At 32.8% G+C, this 24959-nt stretch overlaps 1 protein-coding gene and 1 long non-coding RNA gene across 24 annotated transcripts in view; one reads left to right on the forward strand and one right to left on the reverse strand.

Annotated features, from left to right (window-relative positions):
* The first annotated feature begins 8206 nt into the window (after window positions 1–8206).
* Window positions 8207–23582, forward strand: LOC129304569 (MADS-box transcription factor 23-like). 6 transcript variants are annotated; one of them, XM_054944271.1, is made up of 9 exons: window positions 8208–8354; window positions 8508–8721; window positions 13337–13415; window positions 19896–19957; window positions 22304–22403; window positions 22470–22511; window positions 22599–22682; window positions 22905–23059; window positions 23157–23582. In XM_054944271.1, the coding sequence occupies exons 2-9, from the start codon at window positions 8540–8542 to the stop codon at window positions 23233–23235; spliced, it is 783 nt and encodes a 260-aa protein (XP_054800246.1). In that variant the 5' UTR covers window positions 8208–8354; window positions 8508–8539; the 3' UTR covers window positions 23236–23582. The 6 variants fall into 6 exon arrangements, with proteins under 6 accessions (XP_054800249.1, XP_054800246.1, XP_054800244.1 ...); XM_054944269.1 differs by having other exon boundaries at window positions 8226–8721; XM_054944270.1 differs by having other exon boundaries at window positions 8226–8721; window positions 19905–19957.
* Window positions 15103–24959, reverse strand: part of LOC129304570 (uncharacterized) — a 33269-nt gene continuing 23412 nt past the window's right edge. For 10 of the 18 annotated variants that reach the window (XR_008591730.1, XR_008591729.1, XR_008591725.1 and 7 more), the window contains 2 exons: window positions 18367–23231; window positions 15103–18204 (listed from right to left, as the gene is read on the reverse strand). This is a non-coding gene — a long non-coding RNA (uncharacterized LOC129304570). The remainder of the gene's footprint in view (window positions 18205–18366; window positions 23232–24959) is intronic. The other 8 variants (XR_008591731.1, XR_008591728.1, XR_008591727.1 and 5 more) reach the window with 3 other exon arrangements.

Consider the following 24959-nt stretch of genomic DNA (forward strand, 5'->3'; position numbering starts at 1 on the left):
GTTCAAATTTAAATGATCCAAGTTTTTTTGTCTTATTTTTGAAACATTTTTTTAAAACAACAATTAAAAATATTTAGTATTAAAATATTAACTATAAAATATAGAGTAAAATCATTTGATTTCCCTGCTGTTTTATTTTAACTAAAAATATCTCTTTTATTTTGAAAACCTACATCAACCTCCCATAATATGAATAATTATAAAACACAGACATATTCTTTACTTTTAAGATTTTATTTCTGTCCACCCAATAGTTAGTTAACCATGAAGTCATGTATATTACATTGAAATGCTCCTGTTTAATTATAAATGTTATTTAAAAATAATTCATATTACTCAAAAAATTAATTAATTTTTTATATATTTTTTAAAATTTTTAATTATGTAAATGTATTTATTTAGTACTTTTTTAAAAAATTAAGTACTTGCCTAATATAATATTTAGACATGCAATTACAAAATTTATGAAATAAAAACTTAATATAATAAGTTACTCAACATAATTATGCTTATTTTTTAAAATTTCATTAATTTTAATGCAAAATTTCAAATTATTTATTTAAATACCGGCATACTTAAGTATTTAAAGTTTTTTTTAAATTGGGAGAGAGTAGACAATTAGATCATAAAGGCAAATTAATAATTTTAAAAATTTTCACATAATTACAAATAAAAATTATGTATTTTGTAATCTTTAATGGAATATTGTTAACGGTATTAAAACTTGGAACAAAGTGTATATTTTAAAAATATATGGAGAGTCTATATAATTTTAGCAAAATGAATTGGAGGTCATGATATTTTACTCTAAAATATAAAAAATATTGAATCATCCAATTAAAAAAAAAATAAGCATTACATATACTCATCTCTAAACAGCATGCATGATGAAACCAAACTCATCGAATCATGACTTAGACTCCATTTGGTATAAAAAATTATTTTTTATGGAAGTGAAAGTAGAAATAAAAATGCAAATGAAGTGTAAAAGTATGTTTGATATGCATATGAAAGTAGGATAAAAATTTTATTTAAAATTATATTTATATTTTGAAAAGACCAAAATACCTTTGGAAATAAATAAATAAAAAAAACCATTGAACCTTCAACACACATGAAGCGAATACAATTGCCTGCATCATTGGAGAAAATCATGGAAAAATCCCATGGAACCAGATCCCGGAAAATCGTTGGAGAAAATGATGGAAAATAAATCACGAAAAAACCTCGTGGGAACTAAATCATGCAAAGTTGTTAGAGAAAATTAACACATATCAGCAAAGCATTCAAACAAAAACTAAAAAGATCATATTTCATAAAACAAGATATGAAAATAACATCCAAACACAGATTTGCAACCCAGATTTGAACTCGATTTGCGACGCTGAAGAAGAAGACACAGCCATAGCCATTCTATGTTTGACTCTAGTTGAGCCATTGCTATTCGTAAAATCAGAGCCAAAGCTTTGAGCCGTTGCTATTTGAGTCGGAGCCAGAACATCGACTCAAATCAAGTGGCTGTGTCGAATTCGAATAAGGTGAAGACGCTGTTCGAGAAATCGAACCAAGTATTGTCGTGCCCAGTGGAGGACTATCGCCGTCATTATTGCAGTTGCAGGGTCGTCATCATCATTGCTGCTGGAGGACAGTCGCCATCGTTGGTAGAGTCAGTGAAAGAACGTGGAAGAGGGAAAGAGAAGGCAAGGGTAAAGGAGTCTGAAATGGAATTGGTTTAGGTAAGAAACCCACTTCCATTGATTTTGATAGAACGGGGTTTCATGGAGAATCGATTTCTATCATGCCAAATAGATAAAAATATTGGTTCTACTTTTACTTTCACTTCTCTCCAATGTTTTTAAAACTAGATTGAATATTGAACCAAAAGGGTAGTGGTTCACGGTTTGCATGGTCTAATTAAGTTAGACCAATAATCGAACCGATGACATAATAATTAAATTAAAAAAATTATATATGTATTTAATAATTTAAATGTGAAAAATAAATATGAAATTACACCTTAACTTAAAAATAAAACTAAATATTTTAAATTTATCATAACTTAACAAGCCATATGATATAATATAACATCAAATGATTAAAAAAATTAATCATTTTTTAAAAAAAATTAATAAAAAATTTAAAAGAAAAAAGAAAAATGACATTTTTTTTGAATAGTTCAGTTTTTTAAAACTGGACAACCGTCAGTCCAAAGCGGCTCAATCTAGTTCAACTCTCCAAACTGTTTTTTTGGCTTGACTGAACCATTAGCCTAACCGGTCAATGGTTTGACCAATTCAACCGTCTAGTTCGGTCTGATTTTTTAATCATTACTTCTCTCTTCCTAATTTCTCACCATCAAACGAGCCATTAGTGTCTTATTTATAAGAGATGAAATATCGCTTGACGTGGTCAACCTCAAACCCCAACTCTCAATGTTTACGAAATCGCTGTCATGGCTTAATTTGTTTATGCTCAATGTCCATTGTAATTTTGTACTATACGTCGATGGAGAAGGGGTGTTTTTGTCCACACAACCACTTTTTTTTCTAAAAAATTCATTTAAGAATCTTGGTCCTTTTATGGGACTTCAAAAATTCACGGACCCTAACTGCAATTGATGTTTTTAAGTGGCCTGTAAACGTCATAATTTCCCCTGATGTGATTTATCTTGAGTTTCCGTACAATAATTCATGGGGTCCACTATGATTTTTAAATATAAAATTTAAAATGTGTTAACTGTATAATTGATTCAACCACAATTAAGTCTATAAGTCCATGAATCTTAACCTATTGTTTGCACTGTTATTTGAATTACTAGTCCAATTTTAAAAATATTTATGTTAAGTTAGAAAGATTCCCTCTATGTTGGACCAAGCAAAGATTCTCTCTATGTATATTTCAATTTCATAAGTTTATTCTTATCTTATGTGAAATTTGAAATGTGAAATTTCTGAGCATTTATCATGAATTCAATTAACGGTCACTAATATATCAATAATATACCATAGGCATAAACTTTAATTGCTCATTTTTTTCGCACGGTGTATAGTGCCTAAAGTTGGTATAATGATCAAATAAATTATATACTCTTGACAAATAAAATTTGTTTAATTTGGCCAAGCAATATCAATAATATAATTACATATGTGTCTCATATAAGTTAATTACAAAGATTCATTGATTATGGAGCTTTTCTGTTACGTTGTCTATACTCTATACATTTGGCTGTCTTGAAAACTAAATATTACAGCCAAACTGAACAAAAACCATTTACTCGCTAGGAACTAGCTACTATATATAAATATAATATTGTCAATATTTGGATGGGCATTAATTAATTTTTATTTTGAACCTAGGTCACGGTTTTGTCGAACAACCACAAAGAGTTTAATCAACTCTCTCAACTTAATTAATATTATTATACCCTCAAGTTGTGTTCGGATTCATTGAAAAAATGAAAAAAAAAAAAGAGGATATGGAATTAGCGAACAGATACGTTTGGTACTACAAAAACCATCTTCCTTTCTACTTTATTCCACATACAGAAAAACCAACGGAGAACTTCTTTTATTTTTTGTTTATTATTTTTTTAAGTGAGGTTATTTTGATCATTTTGATTTTTTAAGAAAAACTTACATACTTAGCTTTATATACCTAAAATATTTGTTTTCAATTAAATCAAAACATATCAATCTTTTATTGATTATGTATCTCACAACAAACTCTTGTTCTTAATACTATTCACATATTAAAATTTATTTGTTTTGATTTGATTAGATAAAAATACATTAAGCATATATAGATATATATAAGATTAAGCATCTAAGTCTTACCTTAATTTTTTCTATTTCTATCATACCAAGACATCACTTAGGGAAAATATTTTGCTTTCCATTCCTTTTTTTTTCCTAACATACTAAATATAATATCATGTTGATCTTTTGGTTCTTGCATGGTTTTCTGAAACATCCTGAGGTTGATTTAAAATTGTACTTGTGTCATGCCAATATGGTAAATAAATAAAAACCAAAGATATTAGATTTGATATTATTTGAATTTCGTTGAGTACTGATTTTAGATTAATACTCCTTTGATCTCATTTATGACTTACAAAATGAAAAAAAAATAGTCCTTTTAAAAAGCACTAAATGAGTTATTTATTACCCTTTTCCCATTTTGCCTCAATTATATATATATATATTCTGCAACAATTACCTTTTTTAAAAAATGAATTTAATATGGGTAAACTTAAAAATTTCTCTAATTTTAAGCTCTCCTTGACTTCAATAAAAATGTTGAAAATTTATAAATAAGACCGAAAGGAATATAATACTCTTTTTATCTCAAATTATAGGTCACTTTTGAAAAAATTTCTTCATCTCAAAATATAAGACACTTTGGGTAAACTAAAATTTTATTAATTGATTTTTATTTTGAATCTAGGTCACGGTTTTGTCTAACAACCACAAAGAGTTTAATCAACTCTCTCAACTTAATCAATATTATTATACCCTCAAGTTGTGTTCGGATTGAATGAAAAAAATGAAAAAAAAAAAGAGGATATGGAAATTAGCAAACAGGTACGTTTGGTACTACAAAAACCATCTTCCTTGCTACTTTATTCCACATACAGAAAAACCAACGGAGAACTTCTTTTATTTTTATTTATTATTTTTTTAAGTGAGGTTATTTTGATGTTTGATTTTTTGAGAAAAACTTACATACTTACCTTTATATACCTAAAATATTTGTTTTCAATTAAATCAAAACATGTCAATCTTTTATTGATTATGTATCTCACAACAAACTCTTGTTCTTAATACTATTCACATATTAAAATTTATTTGTTTTGATTTGATTAGATAAAAATACATTAAGCATATATAGATATATATAAGATTAAGTATCTAAGTCTTACCTTAATTTTTTCTATTTCTATCATACCAACACATCACTTAGGGAAAATATTTTGCTTTCCATTCCTTTTTTTCCCCTAACATACTAAACATAATATCATGTTGATCTTTTGGTTCTTGCATGGTTTTCTGAAACATCCTGAGGTTGATCTGAAATTATACTTGTGTCATGCCAATATGGCAAATAAATAAAAACCCAAAGATATTAAGTTTGAGATCATTTATTTGAATTTCATGGAGTACTCATTTTAAATTAACAATCATTTGATCTCATTTATAAGTTACAAAATGAAAAAGAAAAATTAGTCCTTTTTATAATACACTTAGTGAGTTATTTATTACCCTTTTCCCATTTTGCCTCAATTAAATATATATATTTCCGCAACAATTATCTTTTTTAAAAAATGAATTTAATATGGGTGAACTTGGAAATTTCTTTAGTTTTAAGCTCTCTTTGATTTCAATAAAAATGTTGAAAATTTATAAATAAGACCAAAAAGAATATAATATATGGTAATTAATTATGCAAAGAAGCTAACTTTTTAGATTTTAGATTTTTACTGAAATACTGTATTAGTGAGAACTTCAATGTGTGCGGATGGAAATATAATAATGATGAAAGAGCCTAATTTCTCAAAAGGTCAAGCTTTCAATAATGTTATTATTATTATTTTTGCTAGCAACAATTTTATAATTTATACACACATAGAACACCAGACTGTATCTCCGATTTTGTACGACATTCAAGATATTTGTATTTTTTTTCCCAACACTAAATTCACACGTTTGTATTTGGTCAAAAAAAAAAATTCACACGTTTGTTATCGTTATCGGAGATGACAAATTAACCCCGTTAATTAGATCTCACATCATATATATCACTTTGAATTTTGCTAATTGGCAGAGTAAATAAAATGGCATGGTCCCCAGTATGCCTAAAATAAAATGCTTGGTCCCTAATTTTTTTTTTAATCTTATTTCAGTCCGCTAAAGGCAAAGTCTCTTGATCAATTAACATTTTTATTCTTTCAATACTTACATGTGTGTGTGTGTGTGTGTATTTCCTTTATTAATATATTTCTCTTTCCATCTTATATCTCTATATTTGACTTATTTCTATAGTGACATGAGAGTACACAATATGTTACCTAAATATATATGTACCACTGGCTTCACCAAATGCTTTGGGAAATTTATAAATGACGTCGTTTTGACCGAAATAACACTTGTGCCTTGTTTGGTAATTTGCTGGATACAGATTAAGTGATATTATTGGAAATAGATTCCATGGATGTGCATGTTCGTTATCCAGAATTAAGCTTCAATTCTTAGCAAGCCTAACAAAAACAACAAGCTTTATCTCATTAATTGAGGGAGGCTACTTGGATTGCAATATGCTGTCATGCTCTATCAATTCAATTAACTCTTCAGATAAATCATTCCCCAAAAGGTCTCTAAGAAAGTTTAATTCCATCAAAAGATCGATGGCCTAATTAAATCAAGTTACATCCTTTGGGCATAGAACCACTTAATTAGACTTCCATGTAAGAACATAATGTTGACCTATTGCATGTATTTAATACATGATTTGTCTATTTTTGCTAGTAATATTTGAAAATGGTTCTATCATGGCATAGACTTCTGATATCAATTTTTGCTTTGAGGTTTGATCAGTTCCAGTTGCTTAGTTGTTTGCCCCATTTTTTTTTCTTCTAATTTTTGATTTATCGGTTCATGGTTTGTAATTTATGCAATTGTGTTGATTGGGTGCTCTTTATGTGAAAATGGTGGATGACAATAGATTTTTCTGGTGTTGAAGAGATATGGCTTTTAAAATAGGGTAAATGTGTAATTTTACTTCTAAAGTATTTTTAAGGAGCACACCTAGCACCCTAATATTTTTGTTGGAAAAATTTTACAGTTAAAGTTATTAAAATAGAGCATTTTTGCTCTTTTTGTTAAATTTTTTAACAGTCAACATTTGAAATCAACATCAAAAATTTAACGGAAAGAATAAAAATATTTCGTTTTAATAACTTTAAAGGTATAATTGCTATAATAAAAAATAATTTAAGGGCAAAAATTTACCTTTATCCTTTAACATAAGGGTATTTTTCATCTTTTTATATTAAAAATACACATATCAAGTATTTCATGGGCATACCAAGGACTTCCATTTCTGTTTACTATTAATTACTTCCTATTCTTTTTGTTTCTTTTTTAATACAGAAGACATGGTACCGTGCAAAATTAAAAGCAGTTTATGTTAATCAGATTGACTAATAACAAGTTTCTACATCTTAGGATAGATCATCACATAAATAGTAGTATCAAAATTGAGACAAACAATAATTTGATTGAAATAAATTTATTTGAGCCTAAATTAAAAGATTTTGGTAATTAAATTCCCATGCAATCTTAATTCAAAATTAGATCGCTTTAATCACACATCTAGCTTGCGCTTTAACTTGGTAATATATCCATGGAATTTGATGTTATTGGATGCCGCAATTGATAATGGCTTCATCAACTGTGAAAACAAAAATGTTACGTGATTTTTTTTGGCATTTGGTGTTGGTGTAAAAAAAAAATTGACATTTCATTTGACTAAATTTCACCTCATATAAACGAAAAAAATGTCATAAATCATTGACATGTTTGGGTTATCAAGTGATTACCTTTTGGTAGCTTTTGCTAATGGCGGCTGAATAATTGCGTGTTTCTATTTTTAAAAAAACTGACAAAATAAGGAATCACGTTAATTAATTCATAGCCATTCTCAGTTGTTTTCTTTTTATGGTCCAAAACTGATGGCTTACTTCCACTGGACACACTTGTCATTAATGGAAAGTACTCAGAGTCAATGGCCATTTCGCCACTTTTCCCTGGACAGCAAGCCCAAAAGGTACAAGCGCCCCTGGGTTTCTTTTGCTTACGTGTCACTTCCTCATACGTCACAGTTTTGTCCCCGCGATTCCTGGACTAGGAAACCCTCCGAGGGGTCAGATTTCCCGACTTGCACTTATTCACTTTCCTCCACGCCCTTCTCCCTGAGCGACACGTGTCCTCGCAATCTTCTCTGATTCCATTATAATGGTCTGTACCCCATGGAGCTCTGTCTTCTATAATCTGTACACAAACCGATGATGGAGCGCGTGGATTAGACCGAGACCGAGACAACCTTAAAATCCAGTAGTGGTTTTGGTTGTGCACAAAACCGCTTTTAGGTTTTGCCAGAAGAAGAGGGTAATAGTTGTGACCTTTGCACTTAAATCCCTTTAACTTTCCATATAAAGTATAGAAAATAGAAATTGCACTACCAGGTTGGGTCTTCACGGACTATTTCTTCTTCATCCTCTTCTTCAATCTTCAGCCTCTCTCTTTCTCTCTCCCTCTCTCTCTATCTCTTCTTGACTGAACAGTACATTATCAGTTTCAGTAAGTTGGTCATCTTCATCCATCTATCAGATTTTGACTATTATCTGTCACTATTTTGGTCTCTGACTGTGTTGGAAATAAGTATGAATCACGGATCGGCGTTGTATTTTGCGATGAGTATATGATATTTGGGGGAATTGATGTGGGTGGCAGGTGAGAGAAAAACCCTAGGTGGTAGATCTATCATGGGAAGAGGGAAGATTGCGATTAGAAGGATCGAGAATTCAACGAGCAGACAAGTGACTTTCTCTAAGAGACGAAATGGATTGCTGAAGAAAGCCAGAGAACTATCAGTTCTTTGCGATGCAGAAGTTGGATTGATTGTCTTCTCCAGCACTGGCAAGCTTTATGACTTTGCAAGCACCAGGTACTTCAATTATCTCTGCTTCTCCTTCTCCTTCTCCTTCTCCTTCTTCTTTAATTTCTATCAGATAAATTCAATCTCCAGATTCTCTCTCTGTAATATTTTCTTTTGATCGATCTATATATTCTCTCACTTTTTCTTTTTTCTTTTTTCTTTTTGCCTGGTTTTGCCCAATTATTAATTATATATTTGTACACATCTTTTTCTCTTTCCGCCAAATATGTAGAGACTGATATTGCCATTCCAGTATGCTTCGTGGTAGGTGCTAATTAACATGTTTATATATTCCCACTTGCATTTTAGTGTATATCTGTGCATGTGTGTGTGTGTGAGATTCTCTCTCTCTGTTGCTTAAGTCTTGAATGAAAGTCCATGCATGCATATATATATATATATATATAAACTGTGTATGCATGCTGTTCTTTTTCTTCATTTCTCTGTGCGTCTGCAACGATAAACATCTAGGTGCAATGAAATGTATAATAGAAAAGCTAATTATGATTAATCAATATGTGTGTGCGCCAGCGTCTAAAATCAAGAACACACACACACACCCCCCACCCTGTCCTCGCCTCCTTCTTCCTTTTATTTATATGTGTGTCAACAATAGAGACATTAATTTTTTTTAATAACAACTTCGACTTATGAACATTTAGAATCCAAAATCCATGATAAACTAATTTAGGGTTACAAATATGTGCGTAGTTACTGAGCTTCTCATCAGTTATTTATATTTCAATATATTGATCATTCATCAGCTTCAAAAAGTAATATGTTTAAATTTACCATGTCGAAAGCTATATATATATGTGTGGTTGAACTGAACTAACCACGCATGCGTATTAAAAAATATTAAGGAGTCTTAGATTAAAGTTTCAGCACGAGTATCTAGAGATACCTTTTGCTTCCTCTCATATTCTTATGGCCATTGTACTGGAAACAAAAACCTTAATTAACTACTTCTATAAAACCAATATACTCCCTCTAGACCCTTACATATATAATGAGCCTTCCAAAAAAAGAAAAAAGGTTGTATAAATTATAAAGTATGTCTAGTAATTATATGATCAAATAATGGGCAATGCTTCTTTTTTTTTCCCCAAATAATAAGAGTATAACCGTAATATTGTCATATTTTTGAACAAATAAAACAAGCTAATTAATGAACTTCAAAAGCACATCAGTGTCATAAAGCTAATTAATACCTTAATATAGTTATACTTTCCAATTTTAGGCAAGACTTATGTACTTAGTCATATATACTTAATATATTTTTATATAATCAAATTAAGACATTTGAATTTTAGTGTGTTAATAATATTAATAACAAGAACTTGTTATAAAATAAATAATCTATAAAAGATATGTATGTCTTGATTTAATTAAAAACAAGTGTATTAAATATATAAGACTAAAGAAAAAACTTATATACTTAGCCTTAAATATTTAACAAGATCTTGTCATTAATATCATTAACACATTAAAATTTTATTATTTTGATTTGATTAAGTAAAAGTCTATTAAGTATATAAGGCTGAGTACCTAAATCTTTCCCTAAGGCCAAGTATATAAGTTTTTCCCTTTAGTTTTTATGTGTAATTATTGGTTGTGATTAATATTATAGGTGGGCGTGTATACCTATACTATTGATTTTGTGAAGGTTGCACCAAAAAAGTTACATTCCATTGAATAGATCTACTGGTAGAAATCAAGATATACAAGGGATCAATTATTTTTCTCAATCTTATCTTATAATGTACTATAAAAGGGCCTATCACTACAAAATAACATGTTTTAATGTAACAACAATTAATTACAATAAACTATTATTGGTAAGTTTTAATAGCAGTGTTGTACTGATGCCATTGGCCTGTAAAACATCATTATAATGGCAATTATTACAACCAAATTGCTATTAGAACACATAAAATTAAAACTACAATGATGGTTAAGCGCTTAATTGCCTTTGCCTTCATATAGTATGTTGGCTATAGTGGCAGTTGACTGCCTATAAGTTGACAATAGTTTTGAAGAGTCACCTCTAGTAATGAGCATTGAAATTAAAATCAATCTAGATGGTCCATATTCTGTGCTCATCATTAAGGTCCTGTTTGGTTATTAGAGAGTAATGGAATGGAATGAATTGAAAAAATAAAGGTAAAAATAAAATAATTAAAGGAGATAAGTGATCAAACTCATAAATGGAGAATAATTTAGTTTATAGGATTTGGAATCATGATTTATAAAATTTTTAAAGAGTGATAATTTTTATATTTATAGTATATATTAATAATTTTTATCATGCTTTTCATAAGAAAAGTGCAATTTAATTTATTTTTATCTTTATTTTTTCAATCCATTCCATTCATTCTATTCTAGTAACCAAACATGACCTAAATGATAAGCATCGAAACCGATTCCTTAAGGAAAAGTCTATGGTAAAACGTGGGTCTAATGAGTGCCTTTAATAGGACAATCATCGAAATGACAGAAAGGGGAAACATATTTGTGTGATTGTTAGGATATCAAGTGTGACTGAGAACAGAATACAATGTGCATGGTGAAAGTGACTACAATGATGCTTTAGATTAGCTAGAATAGAGAGTAGAAAGGATGAGAAAAAAACTTTAATATACAACAATGTTTTATGAGAAAATGACAATGCGCGCGCACACAAAATGTTATTATTCTATTTATTTCGGAGGGAAAAAAAGTAATGGCACTCACTTCACACACACACACACACACAATATTATCATGACCAAAATAAAAAACCAGATGTTATGGCTCACCTGACACGGACACACGCGCACACACACAATTTGAATAGACCTTGAATTTAATTTCAAAAATAATTTTATATACTTTATTGACATCTATTTAGTGTCTGTTACTACTGAATAATTCAAATTAATTCAAATATTATAGATTGACCGAATTATGGAGGATAACTCTTCCAACAATATGATCATTCTGAGTTTTGGCCTTCTAAAAATTAGAAGTATCATATTTCAACTGTTGATATTTTTATTTTCTTGTGTATTAATCAAGTGACGCAAAAAAAAAAAAACACGTCGAACTTAATGATCAAAAGAGAAAATATGTCAAAGCATAAGTATGTTGTTTTTTAATCTCCTAATAAAATTAGGAAAAGAAAAACATTCACAACCTGTGTGATTATATATACGTGGACTTTCATAACACTGTAAATTTATATTGACATTTCCGATATTCAGGGACGTGTGTTTAATTTCCACTATTGACTGGATACTGATTCAGTATAATAAATTAGTTTTGTCCACTTAGGGCCTATAGATGGGATCAGATCATAATCTGATGCTCATAGGTTGCTGAAAAGCTCCAAAAAGTTAGAAGACTTGAGAACATGCATGTGCAGTGAATATTTTCAAATGACAAAGTATTTGACAAAGTCAGGTAAATCAGCTTGTGTACGTAGTTTTGTGCACAAAAGGAGATCTCAAGGGGGTGTGTGTGTGTGTGTGTGTATTCACAAACAAAATGAAGCACAGACTAGCTTAGAATCATAACTTTAACTTAAAAGAATTTGTTCCAGCTGAGAAGATTAATATACAAAACATTTTGATCATCATGACTCATGAAGCATTTCATTTTGCAAAGCATGAGAAGGCGAGAAACAAGCATGAATAAACAGTGGACATGGGTATGTGAACAAAGCACAAATTAAACCTGTTGAGGATGAGGTTTTGCAAAAAGTGAGGATGGTGGGTCATAGGATTTGTGAATCCTGTGAAGTTCCATGCACAAATTCCTTCTCTCTCTGGTTTTTTTTTTTTCGTTTTTTTGCCCAGTTGCAGATGATGCATTGATGCTCATGAATGCAAGGGAGGAGTAATTTAATGTACAGTAAAATTTGTTGAGATTGTATTCTGAAGCTTCTTGTCAACATTCTAACTTGGAGAACACATCCTTTGAGCCAGGGCAAAAGTGATACAATGTTCGGTAGGTAGAAAAGTATTTTCTATAAAGGAAATGAGAAATGCACCTATTCAGTTTTCTATCTAGGTACATTTCTATTTCCTTTCTAAATATTCTAATATTGCCTGAGGGAAGAAACTCTAGGAATCAATGACACAATATTCTAATAGGTACCTTGGAACACTAGTACCATGTGAAAATTCCAAAAATGAAGCCATAACACATGAAACAGACAGAATTGGAAACAGGCTCATGAAAGGATAAAAGTAGGAATTCCTCTCAGAGATAATTAGTAGAGAGATATTAGTGGATCCTGTGTCTTGATTTCCTTGACGATAAAAAGGATCAGAAGGCTTCATGTAGGTGGTCAAGTTTGCTGAAAATAGTGATGGATATATTTAGGAGGATCCAGTAGTGATCATCAGTTTGATTTTATTGATTAACGTTGGTCTTGTATATAATTAAGAATCAACCAACCCTACCCTAGTGTATGGTGCTGAAGATTGTATAAAATTCATACACCATGTATGATATCACCCAACTAGAAGGATAAGGCTTATTGTTGTTGTTGTATGATATCAATATGCTTCACTAATGTAGAATTGGCATATGAAAGTTGATGTAAATCTCATTAACCATGAGCTTACACTTGTGCAAGCAGCATGAAATCTGTTATTGAGCGATACAGCAAGCTTAAAGAGGAACACCTGATGCTTATGAATCCTGCTTCAGAGGTCAAGGTAACGCCATTCATGCACCACTATTATGTATGTATATATATCATCTAGCTTACCTGCAAATTAATATGTAGCCACTTCATCATATTTCATAGTTTCATAAATTAGCCTTTATAGTTTTCAGCAACATTTATATTCTCTTTCATGACAATGCATAACATACTGACATTGTAAAACCCTATTTTTCCAAGATGCAATTCTGGGTGCATTTTAAACTAAAATGCAAGTAACTAGCCCCGAAGAAATAGAAAATTAAAGAAGTGGCCGATTCTCATTCAAGAATTACTATCCAATTACATTGTTGATTACGAATAATTGGTTGCATGAATAATATTGTGTAATATGCTGGCACTAGGCAGTAGCATGCATGACTGTGTTATCATCACCTTAGAGAACAAAAGGGAAAGAAAATTAGTAGAATTAGGAGATAAAGCTGAAAAGAAGGCCGTTATAATAGGATCAACAGGTTAAGAGGCTCTTGCGTTCACAATAGCCATTGAAGAACCACACATAAACCTGTTAACTGTTTATCCGATTTTGCTTTAATCATGAAGGCGAACTAAATAGAAGATGATAATGCTAAGAAGTGCTTTGTTTCTCCTTGAGAGGTTGGTGTAAGTTGCTACTTGGTGATAGAAGAAGTCCTCCCTCTGGTCCAAAATATAAGATCTCAATCTATTTTTTCTCTCAAATTTTTGATTTTTGATTTTTTTTTTGCTCAATCTATCCCTATTTATTGTACAAGGGAGCTTCATCAATTGTAGTTTACAAATAGCTAACTTTCCGTAAATTAGTTATCTAACTCCAATATTTAGGATTAGTGGGAGTACGTTTTTTCAACTAAATCATTTAGATAACGCCAAGAACATGAATGTCTAGGGATCTCATGGAGGTTGAATTTTGGGGTAACATGTTGGCTACTATGGAAAAGAAGGCATAGTAGACATTTTAGTGAAGATGAGCCACCTGAATGGAGCAGATGTGCCATAGATTTCTTCCGGAGTATAGTTAAACCTGAGGAATCTGGAGGGCAATTGTGAGGGGAAAGGACACCAGGGTTATGCAGGATTCATGACCGTTCTGGAACTTGGATTAGTGGGTTGTGCAGAAGAAAGCAACTCATTGCCCAACAAATTTCAAGGGAAAAAGCTTGCTGATAGATTTTTTTGTTTTGTTTAGGGGGTGCAAGTGAATAGGGGAGGTCGAGTGATTCTTCTGTTTCGTAGATTACTTTTGTTTTTATTTTAGGCAAAATGAAAAAAAAAAAAAAAAAAACTGAGGTTGGTCATCTATCCTTCCAAACCAACACCTCAGATTGAGGGGAAGCAAAAGTTCATTGTTCACTATAAAGGGAACATATCAATTACATTAAGCTTCAGAGTGAAACATACTAACATGCTTATTTGTTGATTCATTACAACATCTACTACATCTACAGAGGAAATGCAATTATCTTTCCATCCTTTAGCTATTTGCTGTTTTACATCTTAACGCCTATATTTAAATTTTTAGATAACAGTCATTACTTATATCGAAATTTGAATTTGTATCTGTGTTTGTAACATTTATATTTTTTCTATTATATATATAACACGTCTTTATTATTTTAGCAACCTTGATGAATTTAACAAGCCAACTCCCAGGAGATTAATCAACAAAGAGATTAGAGAGTTTGCACACTTTGTAGGCGTGATCAATGAAGAATATCGACTGAACTGTTTTATTCAGCAAGATAAATAAAATTTATACAGCTAGGCGGCCACATCTACAATGTGAAGGCAGCAAGCCTGCCTTCTCTAGCTTCAAAACTATGGTAGATCTTATCATTCAATTCAGATATCCCCTAAACAAGTTCTGCCCTATAATATTATAAATAAAAACATCAGGGAAAAAAAAAAGAATACATAATAAATCAGAAATACACTGTAAAAAAGAAGTCAAAAGGTGCTAAAAATAAGAGAGCCCTAATGGGCTTTGTTGTGCTACAGGCCCATGAAAAGAAGAGCCAGTAAAACCTTCAACCCTTTCAAGTTGGGCTACAGATGCTAATCATGCCTACCTTGCTGTTTAATCTTGAAATTGTTTAGTTGGAAGGGCTTTGGTCAAGACATAAGCCACTTGCTTATCCGTGCGTGTCACCTTCAAAAATCCAGCGCCAACCTTTTCTTTAATGGAGTGACAATCAATTTTGTGTGCTTAGTTCGCTCATGGTGGGCGAGAATTTTAACCAACCCAACGGCTTCCATATTGTCACACATCACTTTCACAGGACCCTTAGGCCCTATTTGGTACACAACTTTAATTTAAAAAGACTGGGACTGGAATTGAGATTGGAATTAGGATTGAGATTGAGATTGAGATTGGAAATGAGGTTTTAAAATTATATTTGGTATGGAGTAATATTTATAAGGAATACTTACCTATATTTTATTTTACAATTAAATATAAATCATAAAAAGACTATAATACCCTTAAAATAATAAAAAGAAAAAGTTATAACCTAGCTAATGCATTACCCTCCTCCCTAAAGAGCACGACGGCGCGTCTGCAATTACTCCCCTTCTTCCACAGAGAGCACGCCCCCCAGAGCTCTCTCTGCCACACTCAATCTTCTTCTTCTTCTTGCTATTCCTTTTCTGGTTTTCATGTAGATCAATGGAGTCATAAAGATCTACTTACTAGTGACCAGAGGCGCAAATGGGTTTCTGGTTTTCGATGGATGAAGGCCACTTATTCATTGGTGATGTAGATCGACGAAGTGATGGAGATCGATAAAGTGATGGAGATTGACAAAGTGAGATGGGAACTGAGAGACGTCGTTCAATCACCATTATGTCTGTGTGTGGCTGCCGTTAGCGTTGTGCCTATGTGTGTTGCCATCGGCGTTGTGCTTATGTGTGGCTGCCGTCGATGCCCTCGTTATGGCTGTGAGGTAGGGTGGAGGTTAGAAGGTAGAGGGAGAGACGAGAGAGGGATGGGGTGGAGGGCATTTTGGCCAAAAAATAATCAATCCCAGGATTGATTTTCTAATACTAAGGGGGTGGGTGGTATTGAGTAATCCCACTTTAAAGGGATTAGGATTGGAATTAAATTTTCCATTACCCCATAGCAAACATGAAAAGGTGGGATTGCCTAATACCAATCCCAATCCCACCCTCCTAATGCTATGTACCAAACATAACCTTAAAGTCCAATTTCAGTTCCTTTAACAATATACATATCCACATACGTTCACAAACACACAGCAAGCATCTAGTAATGGAACGCCCATACACTGATCCAACCCAACCTACATTTGAATACACATATATTACTTCATGAGACTCTTATACGAGTACACTCCCAGAGCAGCCTTTAAGCATCCTGGGATTTTTTTAAGCTGACTTTCAATGTTCTACATTACGCTAGTGCATTAGTTGATTCACTATACTAACTGAGAATAAAATGTCTTGCCTTGTTTGACTGAGGTATATAAGTTTTCCAACTAGAGATTGGTACCTACTAATGCATATTTCTCTTGTGAGATTGAAATTCCATCCTTAGTTTTGATTCAAGGCCTTATGTGATCTAATGAAAGAAAGGAATTGATTTGAGCACTTAGGTGTGCAAAATTTTCAAAAAAATTGACTTTTTATATCTGAGTGTCCAAATTTTTATTGGACTATTAAATTGTGTCTAAACCTATCTTATTAACTAACTTATGAGATAAAATTCATGTAGCCACTTGAATCACTCTAATCAAACGTCATATATAAAAACGACGTACATCAAAAGTTCATCATTTTATTATTAAAATGACAGCAAAAATTTCAAACTAGCGCATGTCAGAGAATCAAGCATGTGGCTCTATGCCACATGCCGCAGCCCACATACTACACACCATAACACATGGCCCACTTTTCAACCTGATTTTGTAATTTTTAATGCATGCATTGAACGTTATGAATGCAACTTTTCGTCTTTCGCTATGCGATGTTCTGATATGATATAACTTTAATAATTTTGCAAAACAAGTCTTTGATCAAAGCTTTTCAAATAAATTCTTTTCAACCAACTTTTTGTCTTCTAGTAACTTTATTTTCTAGGAAGTATCTCAAACCCCTTAGATCCTTTACTTCAAATTATGAGGCTAACAGCTTCTTCAAGTTGTAAATTCCTTCTTTGTCATCACCCATGAATCTATGATTACAATGTTATCACTATAAACCATCAACAGAGTTTTCCATTTAATGCATGCTTCACAAAAGTGTCATCTATTTGACATTGATTAAAACCATTCCTTTCGATCATCATAGTAAATCTTTCAAATAAAGCATGTCGTGACTTTCAAACCATACAATGATCCTTTTAACCTACAAACCTTATTTGGAAGTTCCTTAGATTCAAATCCTTAAGGTATGTCCGTGTAAGCTTCCTCCTCCAATTTACCGTTTAAGGCGTGTCCATATAAACTTCCTCCTTCAATTTATCAATAAAGAGGCCAATCAAGGTTACAAGCAAGCAATATAAATACCCTAATGGTATTGAACTTAGTCACCGGAACAAAAGTCTCCTGATAATCAATGCCATATATTTAAGCAAACCTTTTGACAACCAGCCTGGCTTTATATTTGTCGATACTTCCATTTGGGATATACTCAATAGTGAGGATCCATTAACACCCAACTGTAGACCTACCCTTTGGCAGCTATACGATTTCCTAAGTATCATTCTTCTTTAAGGCATTCATCTCCTCATGAATAGCATCTTTCCATTCAAGAATTTGAAGTGCTTCATAGACATTCTTGGGCATCTGATCAAGAGTAACATTAGTAACAAATGTTCTCAATACAGTAGACAATCTATCATAGCAAATATATTTACTCATTGAATGTCTAGTACAAGATCTTTACCCCTTTCCTTAAAGCTATTGGGCGATGCTAAATCGTAATTTGGAATTGACGTCAGTGATTACCTTGAGCTGCTTCTGGACCTATACGTCCATCACTACTCTGCACCTGTCCTTCAATATGCTGCTGTTCATGCACATTCAGCCGCCGGACATTGTCTGGTTTGCCTGGAATGGGTCAGATTTCAGATCTGCCGGGTCAGTCTGGACTAGATTCAGGTCTAGTTTCAATGGTAGGATCACTTTTAGGTCTGGTTTCAGTGGTTGTAGGAGTAGGATTAGGTGCTGGAGTGATGTTTGTTTGCTGGTCAGATGTAATATCAAGGTTTATAGGATGGGTTAAGATAGGGTTACACGAAAACCAACATTCTCTTGTCTGTTAGTCTTGATTCTATGTTTGTGAGTTTAGTTGCCATCTGGAATCAAGCTTCACTTCCATGTTTTGAATAGCTCGAACAGAGGGGGAAAAAATGCATTGGCTTTTTTGCCCATTCCGTACCTTGTACATTTGAATCACATAAATACAAGTTTGGCGCTCAAAACTGAGGGACACAAGTCGACGGGCCTAGGAGGATATTAGTGCATAGATGACACAAAGTCGGGCCAGCCCATACCAATTCAGGGCATAAGTCTTAAATTCTGATGCACAGTTTTCGAAGTAAACTTCAACAAGTTCAGTTGAATGAGATGCTTCCGTATTTTCCATAACTATGCCGAACCAAGGCCTTGAATGCTGGATAATACTACTCTAATCTTATTTATAGGCAAAGAGAGAGAATATTTGTTTTAATTCCATTTGTAAGCACCAATGAGTAGTGTTCACCTTTACCCTTTTGCCTCTAATAAATGTTGAGAAGATTATTAAATGGCAAAGTATTTTATTTTTAAAGTGTGTATATTTAGTAAGGGAAAAATTGAAAACTTATTGATCTTTTAAACAGAGTTAATAAGATTTAAATTTTTGTTGATTTCAATAAAAATGCAGTAAGTAACTTATAAATAGGATCAAAGGGAGCATAAAACTTGCCTTTTTTTTTTTCTGTTTTTGTTTTTCAGGGGTTACATTGGCAATCTAAGCTTGAGAGAAGGATAAAAAAATGAAGGCAGAAACAGAATAACTAATCCTAGACTTATCATCCGGCAACATAGTCATTACAAAATTTAAACTCTAAATAAGAGAGAGCTCCCATCATCCATGATGAATTTGACCTAGATAAGTTCTCAATAGAATAGGACACACGTATGTGAAATGACATTAACCCTTGATTTAGAGGGGGAGAAAAACAGGGAGCAGGGAAAACTAAAAGGAAAAACTTCTAAAATAGTAAAAAATAATATATATTTTTGGAAAAATTTTCCTCTAATTTTCTCTCCTCATTTTCTTCCCACTTTAATCTCCATCCAAACCAAGCCAAAATGAAACTACACATTTACAGCATACACTATCTAATGAAAAATTTTAGACCTACATCACGCAAGTTCTTGGCGAAGTGTTGGAATCAAACCTTACTAGTTTGTAACTCTTTTCACTACCAGCAATTAATTAAACAAGGTTAATTTTTATATTATCTAATATGATTATTTGTATTTGCTAGCTTTGGCAGAGAGAAGTAGCAAGCTTGAGGCAACAACTACAGTACTTGCAAGATTATCACAGGTAAAAAGACTTGAACACCGAACTGTCACCTGACTGTAAAACCAAAAGTAAAAAAAAAAAAAAAGAAAAGAATGAAATTATCCATTTGGTAGGTAATGACAGTGATTTAGCAGCCCTAAAAGGTTGAACTGAACAACAAATAAAAAGAAAATATAGTAACATGAGAATAGGAAAAATACTCATTGTAGCATTCGATCAATGCCTTGAATTCCAAAAGGAAAAAAACTGGAGTAGGCACATCTAGCATTCCCAAATAACAAGAAAAGCAGAAGAGACCTCTTTAGATCAGCTGATGGCTGCCTTAAGTCTGCAATTATTTGCCTTTAATGCACCATAACTTAAAAAAAAAAAAAAAAATCTTACCTATTTTCCAAAAAAGCTATGCATCCATCTCAACATCCTCATCTCTATTATCCCAACTTTTTGTTCTTGTTCCTCCTCATCCATAACTGAACTAACTGCAAATGCAGCAGCTCCAGCACCTATGGAGCACAGAAACTTGAAAAAAGAACTACGTCCAATGTCCAACACATACCAGCCACTTGTAAAAGACACAAGACACAACTTGACACATCAAATTAAAGGGAGAATGGCATTTAAGTTCCCAAAAGATTCAATTAGTGACAGTTAGGCCCCTAACAAAATCTTTTGAAAAATGAGTAGTAACTTATTTTTCAAATTATTTTGTCAAGGACCTCGCTATCTTTCATTTGGTCCGTAGGGGCCTTACTGTCATTCTCCCAAAATTAAATGCAAATAATTCAATTATTCTGTTGCAGTGCCAGTGTCATGTCTCATGTCCATGCCATAATCTATGCTTCCAAGCCAAACACCATGCAGGCCAAATAACTGGAGGGCAAAAACCTAATCCATCCCCTATTGATGGGAGAATGACAGTTAGGTCCTAAAAGATTGTTTTAATGAGAGTGAGGTTCCCAACAAAGAAAATTTCAAAAAATGAGTTACAGATATCGATTCCAAGGATATACATTTTTTCTTCATCACTCAAAGAATGAGGTTCCAAAAGATGGCGCATGGCAAGAGATGCCACAGAATAAAGGGTCAGGATATAAGAAGACAACAACCAGGAAACGATCTAAAATAGCACCCAACAAAGATATCCTACCAATATAATACCAACACAACAAAATAATCCCAATCTCTTTCCTTTCCTACATGAAATTGTTCTCACCCATGATCAGAGTAACAGTGAATCTATTCAATATCATATTAACTAGTTTGAAAAATATAATATAAAAAATGATGCATAAAAGTTCTTATCTTTGAATATTATTTCATATTATGAGCACTATCAAGACCAAACTAACATTAAATTGCCCTGTATGTAAAATAATGCAATTTGACACTCGCTGCCCCATGAGAAAGCGTTAATTGCATTGTAAATCTCACCACTCAAAAATTTACCAATGGGTTAAAAAACTGTAAAGTGCAGAACTATAGCTCTTGAAACCAAAGAAAACCTCAGCAAACATGAGGAACTCACCTTTTTAAAAACAGGTTTGTAAGGGAGAAGAACCATGCGACTTAGTACTACAAAAATTGCTTATTATCCAATGTGGGACTCCATCATAGCACTGCCTGTAGGAGCTCAAATCCTTGAAGACTGCACACCAAGGTGTTCACTCCACCTGCTAGACCAGACCATTAGTAGGTAGCCTGTAGCCCTTTTTTGTAAAAGGTAGTCCAGCTATGATACCTATTGAAGGAGACTTGTGGAAGCCTGGAAAATCCACACTTTAGAAACTGGATTTGGATCCTTTCCATGCTTTCCCTCAATACATTTTGCCGTACTCAATATTATCCGTCCATTTTAATTATTTATTTGGTTTAATGGTGTAAGATTGCTAACTACGGTATTAAAATAAATATATTATTCATTTAATAATTACCATATAAAAAAACATTATAATTTTATTTTCAAAAGCATTTATTCATTATCATTACTAAAATGCTTTTAAAAATACGATAATAATGCTTCTCTATATAATAATTATTAAATAAATAATATATTTATCTCAACGCAACAATTAGCAATCTTATACTATTAAATCAAATAAATATTTAAATGGACATGTAATTGGGCATGGAGGGAGGTGTTGAGAGAGTGTATGGAGGGGATCTAAATCCTTAAAAACTGGGTTTAAAGGAAGACAAACTAAGCCACATAAATACAAAAGAATTATTTGCAGATCCAATGTGGAGCTCCAACAAAAACACAACTGCAAAAATAACAATAGAACTATGGATGAAAATTCTATAATGTTTAAGTCTTCAAACACCCCAAATTAAAATCCGGAAAGCTTTTGATACTTTTCTTAAATGCAGGCAACTGATGGGTGAAGAGCTTTCTGGTTTGGGAATTAAAGAACTACAAAATCTGGAAAACCAACTAGAGATGAGTTTGAAGGGTGTCCGAATGAGGAAGGTATGAGAGATCAATTCAAATCAAAATTTAAGCATGACCCTGACACGTACATTCATTTCCCTGCAGGATCAACTTTTAAATGACGAGATTAAAGAACTACACCAAAAGGTTTCTATTTTATAGGGTTTTGTATTGTTCCTTCAAAGTCCCAACTAAGGCGTCTCTGCAGGTTCTGACCAACTATTGATATTGCAGGGAAATCTCATTCATGAAGAAAATGTACAACTTCACAAAAAGATAGACATCATCCAGAAAGAAAATGCAGAACTGAGAAAGAAGGTATCTGATCAAAATCATATCAAATATAGTTATCAGAACTGTTATACATGTTTTTATAATATATAAGCACGTCTCGAGGAAATGCATGTATGATCACCAAGTATGCACTCACAAGAACTACATCGATCAGGTTTTACTAATGCATTAGGCCAGTGCTGTTTATTTAAAAGATAAAATTTTCATGTTTCCTTCAGAAGCCTAAATAGAAGTCTTAAATCATAGGCTTATGAAGCACAAAGCATGAATGAAGAAAATGGGACATCTGATCCGACATGCACTCTAAGCAACGGATATGACTTACACGCACCTATCAGCCTCCAGCTAAGCCAGCCGCAGTCTCAATACAATGAACAACCAACCAAAACAATGAAACTGGGGTACTCACTCAAACAGATAATATAGAATATGCACCTTGCATCCATCCTATTTCTCCTCGTATAATGGTATATACTAATCACCTATTTTCTGTAGCAGATTACACCAGCATAAGCCCAAGCCAGTTGACAACCAAGGATGGTTGTCTGACAACAAGCTGTCAACAACCAGGCCCTGACAAAAAAAGCAAAGTTCTGCTAGTCATAGTCCAAATCTTCAACAACTGGTATGAGATGTTCTATCATGAAGCATGGTAGTTACAATTAAGCTTCTGACATACCAGCTGCCTGTGTAAATTTCATGAAATAATGATATTATCAAATGTGGGTTCTGTTTCTTTCTTTCTTTCTTTCTTTTTTTTAGGAGGAGGGGGCAATAATGTGCCTTCTGTTACAATTTCTACATCTTTTGTGATAAATTGGATGGAATTCAGAACCGCAACCATTGTGTAAACCTTTAACAAGCTATTGCCACATGAAAGACGAGTATGCAGATAGTGGAATAAATGGGATTAAAATTTCATTACATTTCCTCTAATAGATCAGAAAATTCTTAGTATATTTTATAAGAAGAGTTTTGATCATAGCATATTGATCAGATCCCTCTAGCTGAGAATAAAATCTAGCCAAATCTTGACTCTTTTTAGATCTTCCTATAATAAAGCAGGATAAGAACAAAAGAATAATAACACAATATAAACAGTAAAACAATAAATAATAACTACATTAGTCACTACTTTCAATGCTCTCCCTCAAGGAGAGTAGATGTTAATCATTCAATCATTCCTTGCTTGGATCTAAATTCTTCAAACTTAACATGAGCAATAAGACATCAGATCAACAACTTGGGCACTAGTAGGAACAAACTTCAATTAAACCAGAGTCAGTCTTCTCCCAAATAAAATGGCGATCTATCTCCACATGCCTTGTCATATCATGATGTGCAAGATTTTTGGTTATTCTAATGGAAGCCATGTCACATATCACTATCATTGGCGGTTCCTCACCTAGTCTTAATTCCTTGAGAAGTCTCATCAACCATATCCCACCTTATATGCTAAGAGCTAACCCTCACAAGTCTACATCAACAATGCATCTATCTACATGTTTTTTCTTTTTTGTTTGCTTCACCATGGCACTAGATTTCCCCACACAAATTTCAAGTACCAGGTAGTGGATCTCCTATTAGTAATGAATTAGCTTTCCCACAAGCTTTTGATACATACCAATATCAACCAAGGGTCTCTCCGTCTGGAGTCATACCTTATAATCTGATGTGTCAACTAGTTTACACCCTAGCATTCCAATCTCTTTAAGGAGATGTATGATGTTCTTTCTCCAAGATATACATGCGCCTTTGTTGTATCACACAACCCACATCCCTAGAAAACACCTCAGTTGGCCAATGCTTTTAATTTGTAATTCTTTCACAAGAGTTCTCATCAGCTTATCAATCTCAACACACTAGTCTCATGCAACAACAACATCATCTACACATGGAAAACTAAACAACAACAACAACAAGCCTTTATCCCACTAGGTGGGGTCGGCTACATGGATTGCAAGACGCCATTGTGCTCTATCATTTATCAAGCTTTTAGGAATATTATTAATTAACAGATCGCGTTCAATAATTCCAAAAGTGTTCTCTTAGGCCTTCCTCTACCTCTCTTAATCGGACTCAAAGTTATATGTTCCACTCTTCTCACTGGTGCCTCCCTTGGTCTTCTTTGTACATGCCCAAACCATCTCAACCGATTTTCTACCATTTTTTCCTCAATAGGTGCCACCCTCACTTTTTCGCGTACGTGCTCATTTCGAATTTTATCTTTACGTGTATGTCCGCACATCCATCGTAACATTCTCATCTCTGCTACTCCAACTTTATGCTCTTGCTGTCCCG

Source organism: Prosopis cineraria, unplaced genomic scaffold (assembly GCF_029017545.1).
Source record: "Prosopis cineraria cultivar Desert tree isolate PC_DT_omini unplaced genomic scaffold, ASM2901754v1 PC3, whole genome shotgun sequence".
NCBI classification, from domain to species: Eukaryota; Viridiplantae; Streptophyta; class Magnoliopsida; order Fabales; family Fabaceae; genus Prosopis; species Prosopis cineraria.